General features: G+C 40.5%; 1 protein-coding gene across 5 annotated transcripts in view; it reads left to right on the top strand.

The window, feature by feature from the left end:
* Window positions 1–13,982, top strand: part of scml2 (Scm polycomb group protein like 2) — a 101,466-nt gene that overhangs the window by 33,710 nt on the left and 53,774 nt on the right. For 4 of the 5 annotated variants that reach the window (XM_048540754.2, XM_059650408.1, XM_059650407.1 and 1 more), the window contains exons 4-6: window positions 6,193–6,263; window positions 10,041–10,275; window positions 11,958–12,046. In XM_048540754.2, coding sequence (XP_048396711.1) covers window positions 6,193–6,263; window positions 10,041–10,275; window positions 11,958–12,046 — 395 coding nt within the window. Of the gene's footprint in view, window positions 1–6,192; window positions 6,264–10,040; window positions 10,276–11,950; window positions 12,047–13,982 lie in introns of those variants that run through there. The other variant, XM_059650409.1, reaches the window with a different exon arrangement.

The raw sequence follows: 13,982 nt of genomic DNA, 5'->3' as shown, positions 1-13,982 counted from the left end.
TCAGGTTGACCATCTGTTGCATGTCTTTTTGGTTATGATTCCTGTTGTCTTGTGGTAATGTCACTTCATCCATCTTAAGAGCTGGCAAATCCTATTTGTTGTTTTTCTTTTGTGCAAGCATTTATCTCTTACCTGTTTTTTTGCATGCTGTCTATTTAAAATTCTCCACTTTTGATGGGTCTAAAAATTAACCTTTATTTTGGTCTGCACTACGACTGAAAGGTCTATTTGAATGGTTCCAGCATTTACTGTTCTTTGAATTCCTGCTTTGACTAGGTTGTACAGCACTGCAGTTTCCCCCAAGCTTGTGTGCTAAACTTTTGCTTACTCCACTCCTGTACTACAGAGGCTGATGTACAATCACATAAATGACTCATGGTGAGGAAGTTTAAAGGTTTATACATGTTATGTATAGGCAGGATCTTTAAACCTACCTTCCTCTGTGAATTTGTTAACAGCTGAGCAGGAATGTTTGTGCTTAAACTACATGAACAATCTGAAATAGTGCAACCTCTGAAACCTTTTCTCGAACTTTTAATTAGTGATATATTTAATCTTTCAAAATTATTCATTAATTTGTTTTTGTAATTCGCAAGACATTTCTGAGCCTACAGTGTTTCAAAAATTTACTTTTGGGAATTGAGCGTCTCAGTCAAGTCAGCATTTGTTGCCCAAACCTAATTGTCATTGAATAGGGTGGTCAGTTGTCATCCTGAGTTGCTGCAATATGTAGTTGCAGTTTATCCAAAGTAGTGTTGGCAAAGGTGCTTTATGATTTTGAACCATTGATAATGAGGAACTTTTAGGTCATGATGTTCCTATGCGTCTGTTCCTCTTCTCCTTGTTGAAAGTGTTTGTGGCTTTGGAAGGTGATCGCACATGAGGCCTTGGCAAGTTACTTGTAGATGGTGCACACTGCTACCACTGTATGCTGGTAGTTTGTGAGGCACCAGTAACATGGAGGTGTGGGAGTTGTGTCATGGGTCTCATAAATCAGACTAGCAATCTGGATTTGCATCTCACCACAGTAGATGCTGAATTTCAGACTCCAATGTTAGCTCTGTTCCCTCGACAGATATGCCAGACCTGCTGAATTTCTCCTGTACTTTTTTTCGTTTAAAACATGCAGATGCTGTTTGGTATTAGATTTTAACTTGATTGTTTTTACGTGGAACCTGATTCATTTGTCAAAATTTGGAATGCACTGCCTTTTGTTCAGGTGAGTTGTTCAAGATTTAACTGGTGATTGTTGTGTTTGAGGGGGTTAGATTTCCCGTAGAACAAGAATTCGGTACATGGAACACTAGTGCCCTCCAATGGTGTAATCTTGTCATTAGATGGCAGTGTGAGAATGCTGCAATTGTCATAAATACATCATGACTGCAGTGTACGGGCTCTGGATTTCTGTTAACTGGAATATGAGGAACTGTGTTACTTTGAATTGGCAGAAGTAAATTTCTTCAGACAGCGCTGCCTTGCTCTTATCAGAATTTTGAACTTCAGTTACTCGTGTTACGTGCAAAACAACTCCTTTACCATAACTACAAAACTTCTGTTTGCTTTTTTTTAGAATAGCTGACTTTAATTTTGCACACTGGGTATTCAGCTAATTTATAAAGTGCTTTATTCCAACATTGTCTTGGAACCCTCCTCCCTCTGTCTTTTCGTAATATATTTACTTTCGGATCACAACATCTAAAGTTCTGGTCCATCCATAGACTAAATCTAGAGACCTGCCAATTGTGCAGAAAATGCATTAGGTAATTGTTAGAGATTTATCTGTATAGTGATTCCATTAGTGGAAGATGCCAGTACAAGTACAATTTCTACTCTTCGAGGTGCCTGTCCACAGTGTGCTCTGTTGGGCAGGATAGATCGTTAATATGCCAGACATCAGACTGCATCCTCCAAGTTACACGTGCGTGGTTGAAGATTCTCAGAAGAACAAGGCTTGCTAAAGGGCAGGCCTCAAAACATGCCTGGAAGATGCCAAATATTCTTGCCAATACATTGGCAAACCTTGGTTTGTGACTGACCAGAATGGACCAAGTTTGTTTATGAAGGCACCAAATATATTGAAAGATGATGGTATCATGGTGATATCCTGAGGGTATAGGTTTAAATCCTACCATAGCAGCTGAAATTTAAAATCAGTTAATTAAATCTGAAATTGAAATCTAGTCTCAGTAATGCTGACTGTGAAATTATTATTGATCTTAATGAAATTCCATCTGGGGTTCATGAACATCATTTTAGGGAAGTAAATCTGCGGACCTTACATGTTCTGAACTTCATGTGACTCTAGATCCACATCTGTAGGTTTCACTGTGTACTGGCAGGCCCATTCATGTTCTGACCTAAGTATTATATACCAGACTGGACCCCTTCAATATGTTTTAAGAACTTAACCTAGATCGTAACTACTACTTTTTAGTGTTAGATGTGAAGCATTGTGTTCAATGCAATGCAACTGGTCAAACTACTCGATGTTAAGCAAAACACAATTTACTTAAACACTTTTTTTGGTTAAAATACAAACAAAAGAAAAACGAATTTAGAATAACAACTGTTGGAAAACTTTACAGAATAATAGATACAGTAACTAACTAATTAACTATTCCAATATTGTAACATCCCATAAATGCACCGCTTGGCAAAAAGGCAAATTCAGACACACATTCTTAAATATAGCTCTCCAAACCAGGTGAAAAAAAACATGAGAAAATTCAGAAAAAACTAGCAGTTAGGAGACATTCAGTGAAGCTCTAACTCTTCAGAGACTCCAAACTAAAACTAAAAACTGAAAAATAAACTCTGGACTGTAAGAAATAACCACACGCAGGCTGCATCCATTTTTCCAACTATTTTGTTAAAAAAAGCCCCAAGTCGTCACAAATTGTTTATTTTCTTAGAGACAGCTCGGTGCCTCTGCCTGACAACCTTTGTTTGTTTTTTTTAAAAAAAGACAAAATAACCTATTAAAGTGACAGCATCATCACCGACTCCTCCACAGCCATACATTTCAGCCTATACTGGCCTCTGAAATGGCCTATCAAGTAACTCATTTGTACTGACTGCTGTGGAGAATCTGGAAAGTATAAAGTCAGGGAAACCACCTGGCATAGACAAAGATGACAGAAACAACAATGGCACATATCTTCACAAGGTTGACAGGGTTTTCTTTAGCATCCAGGAGTTTGAACCAAAATTGGGGAAAGTAACCCACAACCTAGTCAAGCAACAGCCTAGTATAGTTAGAATCAGCATAACGTTGGCCTTTTGAATTGTTTGCTGCACCTATCTGTTTGCTTTTATTTTGACTGGTGTACAAGGACATCCAGGTCCCTTTGTGCATACACATTTCCCATACATTATCATTTTTAAATGATGTTTTCTGCTTTTCACATCAAAGACTAAACTTCACAGTTATCCATGTTGTTCGTGTTTTATTAAATAATTATTTCCATGTTTAGTTTCAGTCCTAAATGGAAGTATATTCAAGGAAGGGACTTCATGTGACAAGATTAGGAGAATGTGTAAACTCCCCAGTCAGTCGCCCGAAGTTAAAATCGAACCCGAGTCCCTGGTGCTGTGAGACAGCAGTGCTAAGCACTGAGCCACTGTGCTGCCTGAAGGTTTCATTGAGAAGTTATAGTTGCATCCCATCAAAAAGTTAACTTGATGTTTAGAAATGCCCATTTGAAAATCTTTTGCTGTGCTATATGTTCTTTTATAATGATCACAGAATAGAGTGAAATGCTGAATGTCTGACTTGAACTAGTATCAGACCTGAGGTTCATCCCAGTTTTCTCCCTGCCTAATTGGCCATGTTGGATATGTGGTGGGTTTATGTAATGTTCCTGTTGACATTTATATGTGGCTGATAGATTTTGGTCTTTTATGAAACATGTTGAAAAGCAGCCACTAAGCATAAAACATGAATGACAAATCATCATTAACTCTACACATTAGTGCTGCTGTTGGGAGTTTCATACACCCTTGGACCTACATCGTTGTGCTTGTAACTGATTTTGTGGGCACATGTTTTGGTGTTCTAAAAGCTTGCAACAACTTATGCCTGTTTAGCCTCACTTGTTTTGGACTTGTGAAGAAAGCTGAATGATGCAGAGTATGGGAAGAGATTAATTCATTTGCCATTGTGATGAAAGATCTAAACATAATATTATTTGAACACTTAAGGTTTCTTTGGAAGCTAAATGGATTTTGATGCTCAGTTCTTTGAAGGTGTGCATTTTTTTTAAAAACAAAGTTCAAGTTATTTTGAACTTTGAGCTCTGGACAGCATTTCCACAAAATTTTATGATTTCAACTAAGTGATTAACCAGCTCCCAGGAAGATGATTGCTCAAGCATTTGCAAGCAAGAAAGAGGATGAGGAGATTTGTGGTCAGAAACTGCTGTATTCAGAATGTTTCTTAGCAGTGCTATTCGTTTACTCCTCTCCATAACAGGGCAAAATTTGCTCAGAAGAAAGGTCCAGAAACAGAAAGAAAAATATCTTGTAAGGTTGTTCAAAGTGTGAATTTTAGTAATAATTGTGAACCGAGTTAACTGTTAAGGGTGTCTGGGAGCAACATCATTTGAAGTAAATAATATTAAGTGACTGAATCGTTGAATCTCAGAATTGTTATGGCATAGAAGGGGGCGACTGAGCCGCCATGTCTGCACTGGTCCCATTGCCTTGTGCCAGTCTCCTGCTTTTTCCATTTTTCCCTGCACACCATTTTTTATCAAAAAATCACCCACAGCCCGCTTGGCCTCAATTGAACCTGCTTCCACCACATTTCTATGCAGTACACTCCATACTCTAACTACTTATAAAAAATATTTTCTCGCATCACATTAAATCTATGCCATCTTGTTTTTTTACTTTTGTGAGCGGGAACAGTTTCTATCCAATCCCCTCATGATTTTAAATACTTCTATCAAATGTTTTATTAAATTCTTTGCCCACTTGACCTGTCACCTTTTAATGGTGTGTGTGTGTGTGTGTGTGTGTGTGTGTGTGTGTATATAACACGCACACCCAGGTCCCTTTGCTCCTGCACCCCCTTTAGAATTGTCACCAGCACCCCCCACCCCCAATTTTGTATTGTTTTTCAGTGCTGTATTGACAGAGTGCATCACACTTCACTGTATTGAACCTCATCTGCTATTTATCTGCCCACTCCACCAAGTTGTCCATGTCCTTCCACTCAAGCATGTGCAGAACTTTGACAAAAAGGATTGGATAAGGTGCATAGATAAACATAAAGTTTCCATGTGGTGATGGGATTTGGGGAGCCCTTTTCTGAGGTTTACAAGTGTGTAACATTGTTATTGGGGTTAAAAAGTTTAATTTTTCCTTCTGATATTTGTAGTGAGCTTATTTGAATAGTTCTTGTGTAATATAGTTTGTTTTTCCCTTATGAATGGTAGACTGTTGTGTTCGATTGGAAAAAGTAAATTGACAACCTCTTGTGAATTTTATCAATGATAGACTTCCACATATGTTCTGTCTAGCTAGGTCTTAGCCACATTCGCATAGGAACCTACAACAGGTTGAAACAGGGTAAATGCAGGAAGGATGTTCCTGATGGCTCGTCCAGAAACTGGTCACAGTCGAAGGATATAGGTTAAATCATCATGGACAAAAGAAATTTCTTCGCCCAGAGAGTGGTGAGCCTGTGGAATTCACTACTGCCAAAAGTTGTCAAAGCCAAAACATTATGTATCATGGAGAAGTTGGACATAGCATTTTATCTTCTGACCTCTTCAGCCATACAGGGGAAAAGCAGGAGCCGGCTATTAAGTTGGACGATCGGCTTTGTCATAGTGAATGCCAAAGGCAGAATTTCCTATTCCTCCCATTTTTGTATGCATCTACTTATCTTCATGAAAAGATTTGATGTCCTGCATAATATCTTGTGATTAAGGAAGAATTGTTTTGTCCGAATTTAAACAGTGATAGTTCAGTGTGATTTATTGAAAATGTCTTCTCAAGTCAGCTATGAAATTTAACTGTTTTTGTTGTATATATTCTGAGAGTGGCTGTAACCAGAACCACATGAAGCCAAGCAGAATAAATATTCCTTTGTTATCTGTATGAATCTCATGCAACCTTGAGTAGCATTAATGGCTTCGAAATGGTTCCATTTGAATGACTTACTAAACTTTTTCTGGTTGATCGCAGAACATTTTAACTGGGATGATTACTTAAGAGAAAATGGAGAAATCCCTGCTCCTCCACATTGCTTTAAACAGGCAAGTAACCACAGAAGCTGAATTTGGAATTGCAGTTTGTTTGACACAATTTCGGCATGTCGTGTTTCTGATGTCCATTTGCACAAAATTGTCATTGGTTTGAAAGTCAAGAATAGTACTGCAGAATATATTCATATGAGCATACATGGTTACATACCATGTATCCTCATATTCACCTGTTCCTGGAATAGAACTGGGCCGGGAATACATTCTGGGGATTTCTTATCGAGTCTAAATGACAACTTTGGTAGGACGTGACAATGCTAGAAACATCCTTGGCAACACAAGCATGTTATTTATGGTCCCAAACAGTCTGAAGATCTGAGCTCAAATTGGAATAACTGTTTATTTTTCCCAGTCCAGGACAACATGTTTCTATTTTGAGCTTTCAAGCTGCATTTGGGCAGTTTGGTATGATATTTTTTGTTTAGAGTTACAAATTGATTGGTTCATAATTGTTCAGCATGTATCATGTTTAACATATTTCTTGTTTGTTCTAACTTTGCGGCTGGGGAGCATTGCTTGTACAGTTGATGTGGGTTTAACCTGAATTGGCAGGGTCATAGGCTACGGAGTGCAGGTGCAATAGGGATGATGTGCATACAGATAAAGAAAAAAAATCAAATTGGTCTAGAAGGCAGTGTGAATATAGTCAAGTTCAAGCAGAAGGGAGCTGTCAAAGCTGGTGGTATTTATTTTGGCAGAGGACTTGAAGGCATTGATTTAACACCTCGGGATGTGGTATCACCACTATCACAGAGACCTGGTTGAGGATGGGACAGGATTGGCAGCTCGATATTCTAGGTTAGGCGAATAAAAGAAGTGATGATGTAATATTAATCAAGATGATGTAACGTTAATCAAGATGTCAATTACTGCAGGAGGGAGGGATGGCATCCTAGGTTCTTAAAATGCGGCCATTGAATTAGAATCAGCCTTTGTTGAGTATATGGGACAAGAAGTATAGTGAACAGTTTATATGTTGCCACTTGCGATGCCTTCCTAGGTACAAAGGTATGTATGTATGTATAGTTTCTTTCTTACAAGGTTTCATAAAATAGAGAAACAAAAGTTCAGAGCCATGGTTTCCTAGCTGATACCACACCGGCATCTAGCATCCAGAACGGACCAGGCCCTGGCTCTTGATTCTGCTAGGCTTCACGTTGAGAATGGTGAGACTGGGAGATTGCTATTGCTCCTGGCCACCTGCCAGGTCAGGAGGATGCCACGCCCAGAGGCCGCTACATCAGGCTGGTAGTTAGCCGTCAGTTACTGCAGTAAGGACAGTTGGCATCTTAGGTTCTTAAAATGAGACCATTGAATTAGAATCAGCCTTTGTCCCAAATACTCAACAAGTATACTGAACAGTTTATGCGTTGCCACTTGTGGTGCCATCTTAGGTACAAAGGTATGTAGGTATAGCTTCTTTTGTTACAAGATTTCAGAAAATAAAGAAATAAAAGTTCAGAACCACAGTCTCCTAGCTGGTACCACACTGGCATCTAGCCTCCAGACCATACCAGGCTCTGGCTGTAGACTCTGCTGGGCTTCACACTGAGGATGGTGAGACTGTGAGATTGCTTCAGGCTAACTGCTAGGCCAGGAGGATGCCACGCCCGGAGGCCGCTACACCAGGCTGGTATTTTGCCAAGCCATGTCTGGGGGCAGCTGTGCCATGCCAGGAGGCTACTGCACCAGTCTGGGAAGTCACCACACCCCACCACACTGGGAGGCTGTTGCACCGTGCCAGGAGGCTGCTGCATGTGGCCGGATGTCATTGGAGGCAGGGAGAGAGTAAATAAAAGAAACACAGATGTGAAATAGAAGAAAAGAAGAGGAAGAATGGTGGAGCGGATGAACTCGGCTTGGAGCATGCTGTCTCAGACTGGTCAAGTGGGCAGAACTTAAAAGGGGGGCAGTCGCTTTGTTAGTAATATGTAGACAGGGCAAAGTCAAAAGACAGAGACAGATATGTGTACAAATCTTGGAGTGTTAAAATAATAAGGGAATAACAGGGGGGATTTCAACTTCCCCAGTATGAACAGGGGAAAGTTTCAAAGGCTCAGAGGGGGCAGAATTCTTGAAAGGTGTCCTGGAGAGGTTGTTTAGTTTTCTCCTTGGCAAAAGTATACTTCATTCTTAATACACGTATGCAGTTACTGAAATATTTCTGTCCAGTCTTTGCATCTGAAGCAAACAAACATTGGAAATTTGGCAATCCGTGAAGTTGTGAAAACAAATGAAGGCATATGTTTGAGGCACCAGGAGGGTCTGATAACTGAGCGAGCTCCCCTTGTACTTTGGCAGAAAGACTTTAGGGTGGCCTTTCATCATTGTGTCTGGCAGCAGCTGCCCCAAGCTTTAGTGGTTCCTTCTGGACATCGGATCTTGCAGTGTGCCAGTCTGCAACATTGCTGGAGTCAACTCTTTGAAAGAGAAGACCAGCAAGTTCTGAGCAGATCAAAGAGTGTCTTTAACAAGGTTGATGGCTTCCGGGACGCAGTTCATGTTTTGTTTCTGAGCTTTCCCAGGAGCAAACTACAGAGCAGAGCTCTGCCTCGTGAGCTGCTCAGAATTAATCATGATAAGAACCATTGCATCTGTCTCCAGGCCTCCTTTGCAAAGGCACGTTGCAGAAGGAGATGTGTGGCAGTCTTGTCCCCCCTGCAGCTGCTTCCATGGTAGTGTCCAGTGATTTAGACATGCGTGAAGGCTCTCAAAGATAGTGCCTTCTCACCACCAGCCAAGCTATGTGTCAGTGCTTCTTGGAAATTCTGACAATGAGATGCTCTGCCAAATGACTTTTGATAGTCTGCTCGGGAACCACCCAACAAGATCAACCTTCCGTTTCTGAAGGGGCTCAAAGATGCTACGTGCTAACCACTGCCAAATGGACTTGTGATCAAAGTTGTTTTATTTCTCAAATTTTGCAATGAGAGGTGACGTGGAACAGTCTAACAACTTGGAATGCTCTGTGGCATTGAGGCCAGACCCCTCCTTCGTAACACTGGGGACAGGTAGAACCTCAGTAAGCAGTGATACTTGGTGTTTGTATGCTGAGAGTCTGTGCACATCTTGATATGGCCAAACATCAAGGTGGCCATCAGGATGAGGGTGTTGTAGACCACCCATCCCCAGCAATTCTTATGTGGCATCCCTTTGGGATGTTGGTGTAGTGCAGTTGGTTCCAACTGCAGATACCCTCCCCAAAGTACATTTTACAGTAAGTCTCTCGTGGGTGTGCAATATCCTGTCAAAGGCTTCCTTTTTCTCAAGGCTGATAAAGCATGTGTCCACCCCCACTGTCCTAACATAGGTGATCGTATCCCTGAGGAGTATGGGGCTCTGAGTTCTACCTGCCTGGTACAGTGCAGGTTTGGTGGGGGTGAATGACTGATCCCAGAGCAGGTGGCACTGTCCAAAAGCTGACAAGGTGGAAAAGCTAACTGTTGGGTTCAAGGCTGCCTTCTGATGGTATATCAAATATTTTGCCATGAATTGAATTTCTTTTCAGGACTTGGCACTTCTAGAATGCTCTGTTAGAATGCATTTTCCTCCAGCGTTTTGAGCGAAAGCTTTCCACTCTTGAACTTACTTGTGCACACTCGCTTTTGAAACCCTGTTCTAAGGGCTTAGTCGTGTGGTATCCTATGGTTTTGTTGTCAGGGTGTTCACAGATAAATGATTTTAAAATTCGCGTATGATGGCTTTTTATTGAACTATGTTGAGAAAGATATTTACTCAAAAAGGGAATTTACATTGTTCGCTCGCTTCCAGCCAAGAACACCACCTATCAATGAGTTCAAAATTGACATGAAACTTGAGGCTCAGGACCCAAGAAACGTTACCTCAATTTGTATAGCTACTGTTGTTGGAATAACTGGAGCAAGGCTACGATTACGATTAGATGGGAGTGACAACAAAAATGACTTCTGGCGATTGGTTGATTCATCTGATATACAACCTATTGGAACTTGTGAGAAGAACAGTGGAATGCTGCAACCACCACTTGGTAAGGTTATAAAACTTCTGCTTCAGAGGGAGATCTATCTTTCATCAAATCTGATGTATCTTTAATAAAGCAACCGATCCATATGTTGGTACCTTCACTTTATGTAAGACATTTGAAGTTTCTTTTTAAAGTGGTTCTGTTTCAGGTTAAGAAAATCACTAGGACATGGGGAGCATGTCTTAAAGGGCTGGAGGCCTACCAATTCCATAGCAATTTCTGTGCGTTGATGATTGATAACAAAACTGAATTGACATCAACAATATACTTAGTGGGCAATCTAAACAAAAAGCATTAGATAACCTGTAAATAGCCTTCCCTTCAAGAAGGTAGGCATAATTATTTGTAGCATCCTGCAAGTCAGTGTGATGGATTGTTAATAAGAATGAGTACTGACTTATCCGGAAAGTATCAATTTACGTATCAGTGCACATTGTACTGTCATTTTATAAATAAAAGTTAGGACCTTTTGCAATAGAAGTAATAATTATTTGTATCACTACCCCAAAAAGGAACCAGAATAGTTCAGGATATGTTGGAATTTACAAAGGCATCAACATTTAAATGTGTTTTTTATGGAGGAGAGAAGATTATGGACAAGATACAACGTTGGTCTTTAAAATACTGAAAAATATTTAAGATGAAATGTGCTTTTAACCTGAACAATGAATATAGGACTAGAGGAAAATGAATTTGATAATTACAGTCTTTAAGCAAATAGTTCTCCACCACCTTTTATTCTTTCTGCTTGTCTGGCCAGCTGACTATTTGGATAGATGGTATGGCACTAACCATTTGCCAAATATCAAGCTGCAACGTTAGCAAGAAAGACACAATTTGCATCATATTAGGCACGCTGGCAACATTGACTATGATATAAAGCTTTGTCTTTTTTTTAAAAAAGTAGTGCGGACTGCATGTATCAGCTGGTGACTACTCTGCTCTTACAAGCAATGTGTAGCAGCAGTCCCTTGTCTCTACACTTGCGGAGTTTCTTTAATTCCTTTGAGCCCGTCTTGCCAAATTTGAGCTCTTCAGTGTTCAGCACCCTTGTCCTGATTTAACCCCATGGGCGAGCAAAAGCTTCCTTCCAGATTCATGCTTCAGTTATTTGAAATTCCTGGGCCTTGTTGGTTTTGCAAGGACCTTCTGTATTCAGCATCCACTGGTAAAATAGGATAGATTGAGTTGATGACACTACATCTACTGTTACCAGTTAGAATTGTCTCTGGGCCAAACCTCCAATTAAGGTTTTTGAATGAGGCTGTTGAAAGGGGTTTGGTTCCTCTAGGCAAATTGCAAAAGATCCTTTTATTGTTTTTTTAAAAAAAAGGATCATTTTAAAAATGTTTTTCCAGCTGATAGAGGCCACCAGCTGCAGAATGCTTTGCCAAGCTCTGATGGGACCCCGTCAGATGCTAGAGAACTGTAAACATATGAATGGCCTTGACTCTAGCACTACACAATTAAGCACAGAGGTACATCCTTCTACAGGGTAGAACCTCATCCATATGAAAGTTTTATTGGCATTCCAGGTGAAATTCGGATCCCATTGCTGTCCTGAGCATATGAAATCTTACTTTGGAGTGGACCTTTCTCCTGTATGACAATTATATGTGTGGAGTACTTTGGAAAACTAACTGATTTGTTTGTTTATTTGTTTTTTTTTATATACGAGTGAACAGGCTTCAGAATGAATGCCTCATCCTGGCCAATGTTTCTGTTGCGAACACTAAATGGAGCAGAAATGGCCCCAGCATCCATATTTAAGAAGGTAAAAATAAGTGTTTAAAGACTAACTACATTTGTAGCATTTTTTATTATGCCCAGTGCCTCACTGCTTATTGGATTGTTTGAATAAAGTCCACTCTTTCATTGTCTAACATATCCCCTTAAATAATTAGACAGCATGACCAAAATGAATTTTCCCTTGAAATAACAATGATTTTACTGATTTTAAAAAAATTGATAAACTCTGCAGTAGTGGAAAGAAAACCCTTCGAGTTTAATTTTTAAAACTGGGTGGCATAGGTAAGTTAGGCCATAGGGTCAGTTTCCATGCAGTAGGTTTCTGACTCGGGGAATGATTCAGATTTTGAAGACTTTGACTTGCTTCCATGGATGTGAGTTTGCTCGCTGAGCTGGAAGGTTAGTTTTCTGACGTTTCGTCACCATTGTAGGTAACATCATCAGTGAGCCTCCGACGAAGCGCTGGTGTTATGTCCCGCTTTCTATTTATCTGGTTAGGTTTCCTTGGGTTGGTGATGTCATTACCTGTTCTTTTTCTCAGGGGATGGTAGATTGGCTCCAAGTCAATGTGTTTGTTGATCGAATTCCGGTTGGAATGCCATGCTTCTAGGAATTCTCGTGCATGTCTCTGTTTGGCTTGTCCTAGGATGGATGTGTTGTCCCTATCGAAGTGGTGTCCTTCCTTATCTGTATGTAAGGATACGAGTGATAGTGGGTCATGTCGTTTTGTGGCTAGTTGATGTCCATGTATCCTGGTGGCTAGCTTCCTGCCAGTTTGTCCAATGTAGTGTTTGTCACAGTTCTTGCAAGGTATTGTGTAGATGCTAGCCATAATGAGGGGTATGGACAGAATCGATAATTGTCTTTTCCCTAGGTTAGGAGTCACATTTTTAGGGTGAGAGGAGAGGAATTTAAAAGACATGAGGGGCAGATGTTTCACAGAGGCTGGTTCACATGTGGAATCAACTTGCTGAGGTCGTAGTAGATGCAGGTACAGTTACAAGGTTTAAAAAAGAGTTGGATGAATATGTGAATAAGGAAGATTTGGAGGGATATGGGTCAGGAACAGGCAGGTGTGTCTGGTTTAGTTTGAGATAGTGTTCAGTATGGACTAATTGAACTGAATGAGTTTCTGTGCTGTATGATTCTAAGTGTCTCAGGTTTTATTTCAAAGAAACATCTCTTTTTATGGAGAGATGAAAGCAGAGCGGCAGATGTTGCTTTGCTAAAGTCCATATAGATATTCAACAAGGTTCTGCATGGTACATTGCTAAGTAAGGGATCCAAAGGAAGCTAACCAATTGGATACAAAATTAGCTTGAAGATGGTTGACAGGGTGGTGGTTGAGGGGTGCCTTTCACACTGGAGATCAGTGGTGTGCCTCAAGGATTGGTGCTGGATCCATTGCTTCATCATTTATGTAAATTACTTGGATGTGAATGTAGGAGGCAGAGTTAGTACATTTGCAGATAACACCAAAATAGGTGGTGGTGTTGACAGTGAAGGAGATGATCGAAGAGTGCAATGGAACCTTGATCAGATTGGCCACGGAGTGGCAGTTGGAGTTGAACTCAGATAAATGTGAAGTGTGATAATGGGAACTGCAGATGCTGGAGAATCCAAGAGAACAAAGTGTGGAGCTGGGTGAACACAGCAGTCCAAGCAGCATCTCAGGAGCACAAAAGCTGACGTTTTGGGCCTAGACCCTTCATCAGATGAAGGGTCTAGGCCCGAAACGTCAGCTTTTGTGCTCCTGAGATGCTGCTTGGTCTGCTGTGTTCATCCAGCTCCACACTTTGTTATCTTAAATGTGAAGTGTTGCATTTTGGTAAGGCAAGCCAAGGCAGCACTTCTCCAGTTTATGGTAGAGCCCTGGGGACAGTTACCAAACAAAGAAACCAAGGGGTGCAGGTGTAAAGCTCCTTGAAAGTGGAGTCACAGGTAGCCAAGGTGGTGAAGAA

This window comes from Stegostoma tigrinum, chromosome 12 (genome assembly GCF_030684315.1).
Source record: "Stegostoma tigrinum isolate sSteTig4 chromosome 12, sSteTig4.hap1, whole genome shotgun sequence".
Classification (NCBI taxonomy): Eukaryota; Metazoa; Chordata; class Chondrichthyes; order Orectolobiformes; family Stegostomatidae; genus Stegostoma; species Stegostoma tigrinum.
Note: the sequence above shows the minus strand (reverse complement) of the source record. Positions and strands in the feature narration are given on the sequence as shown.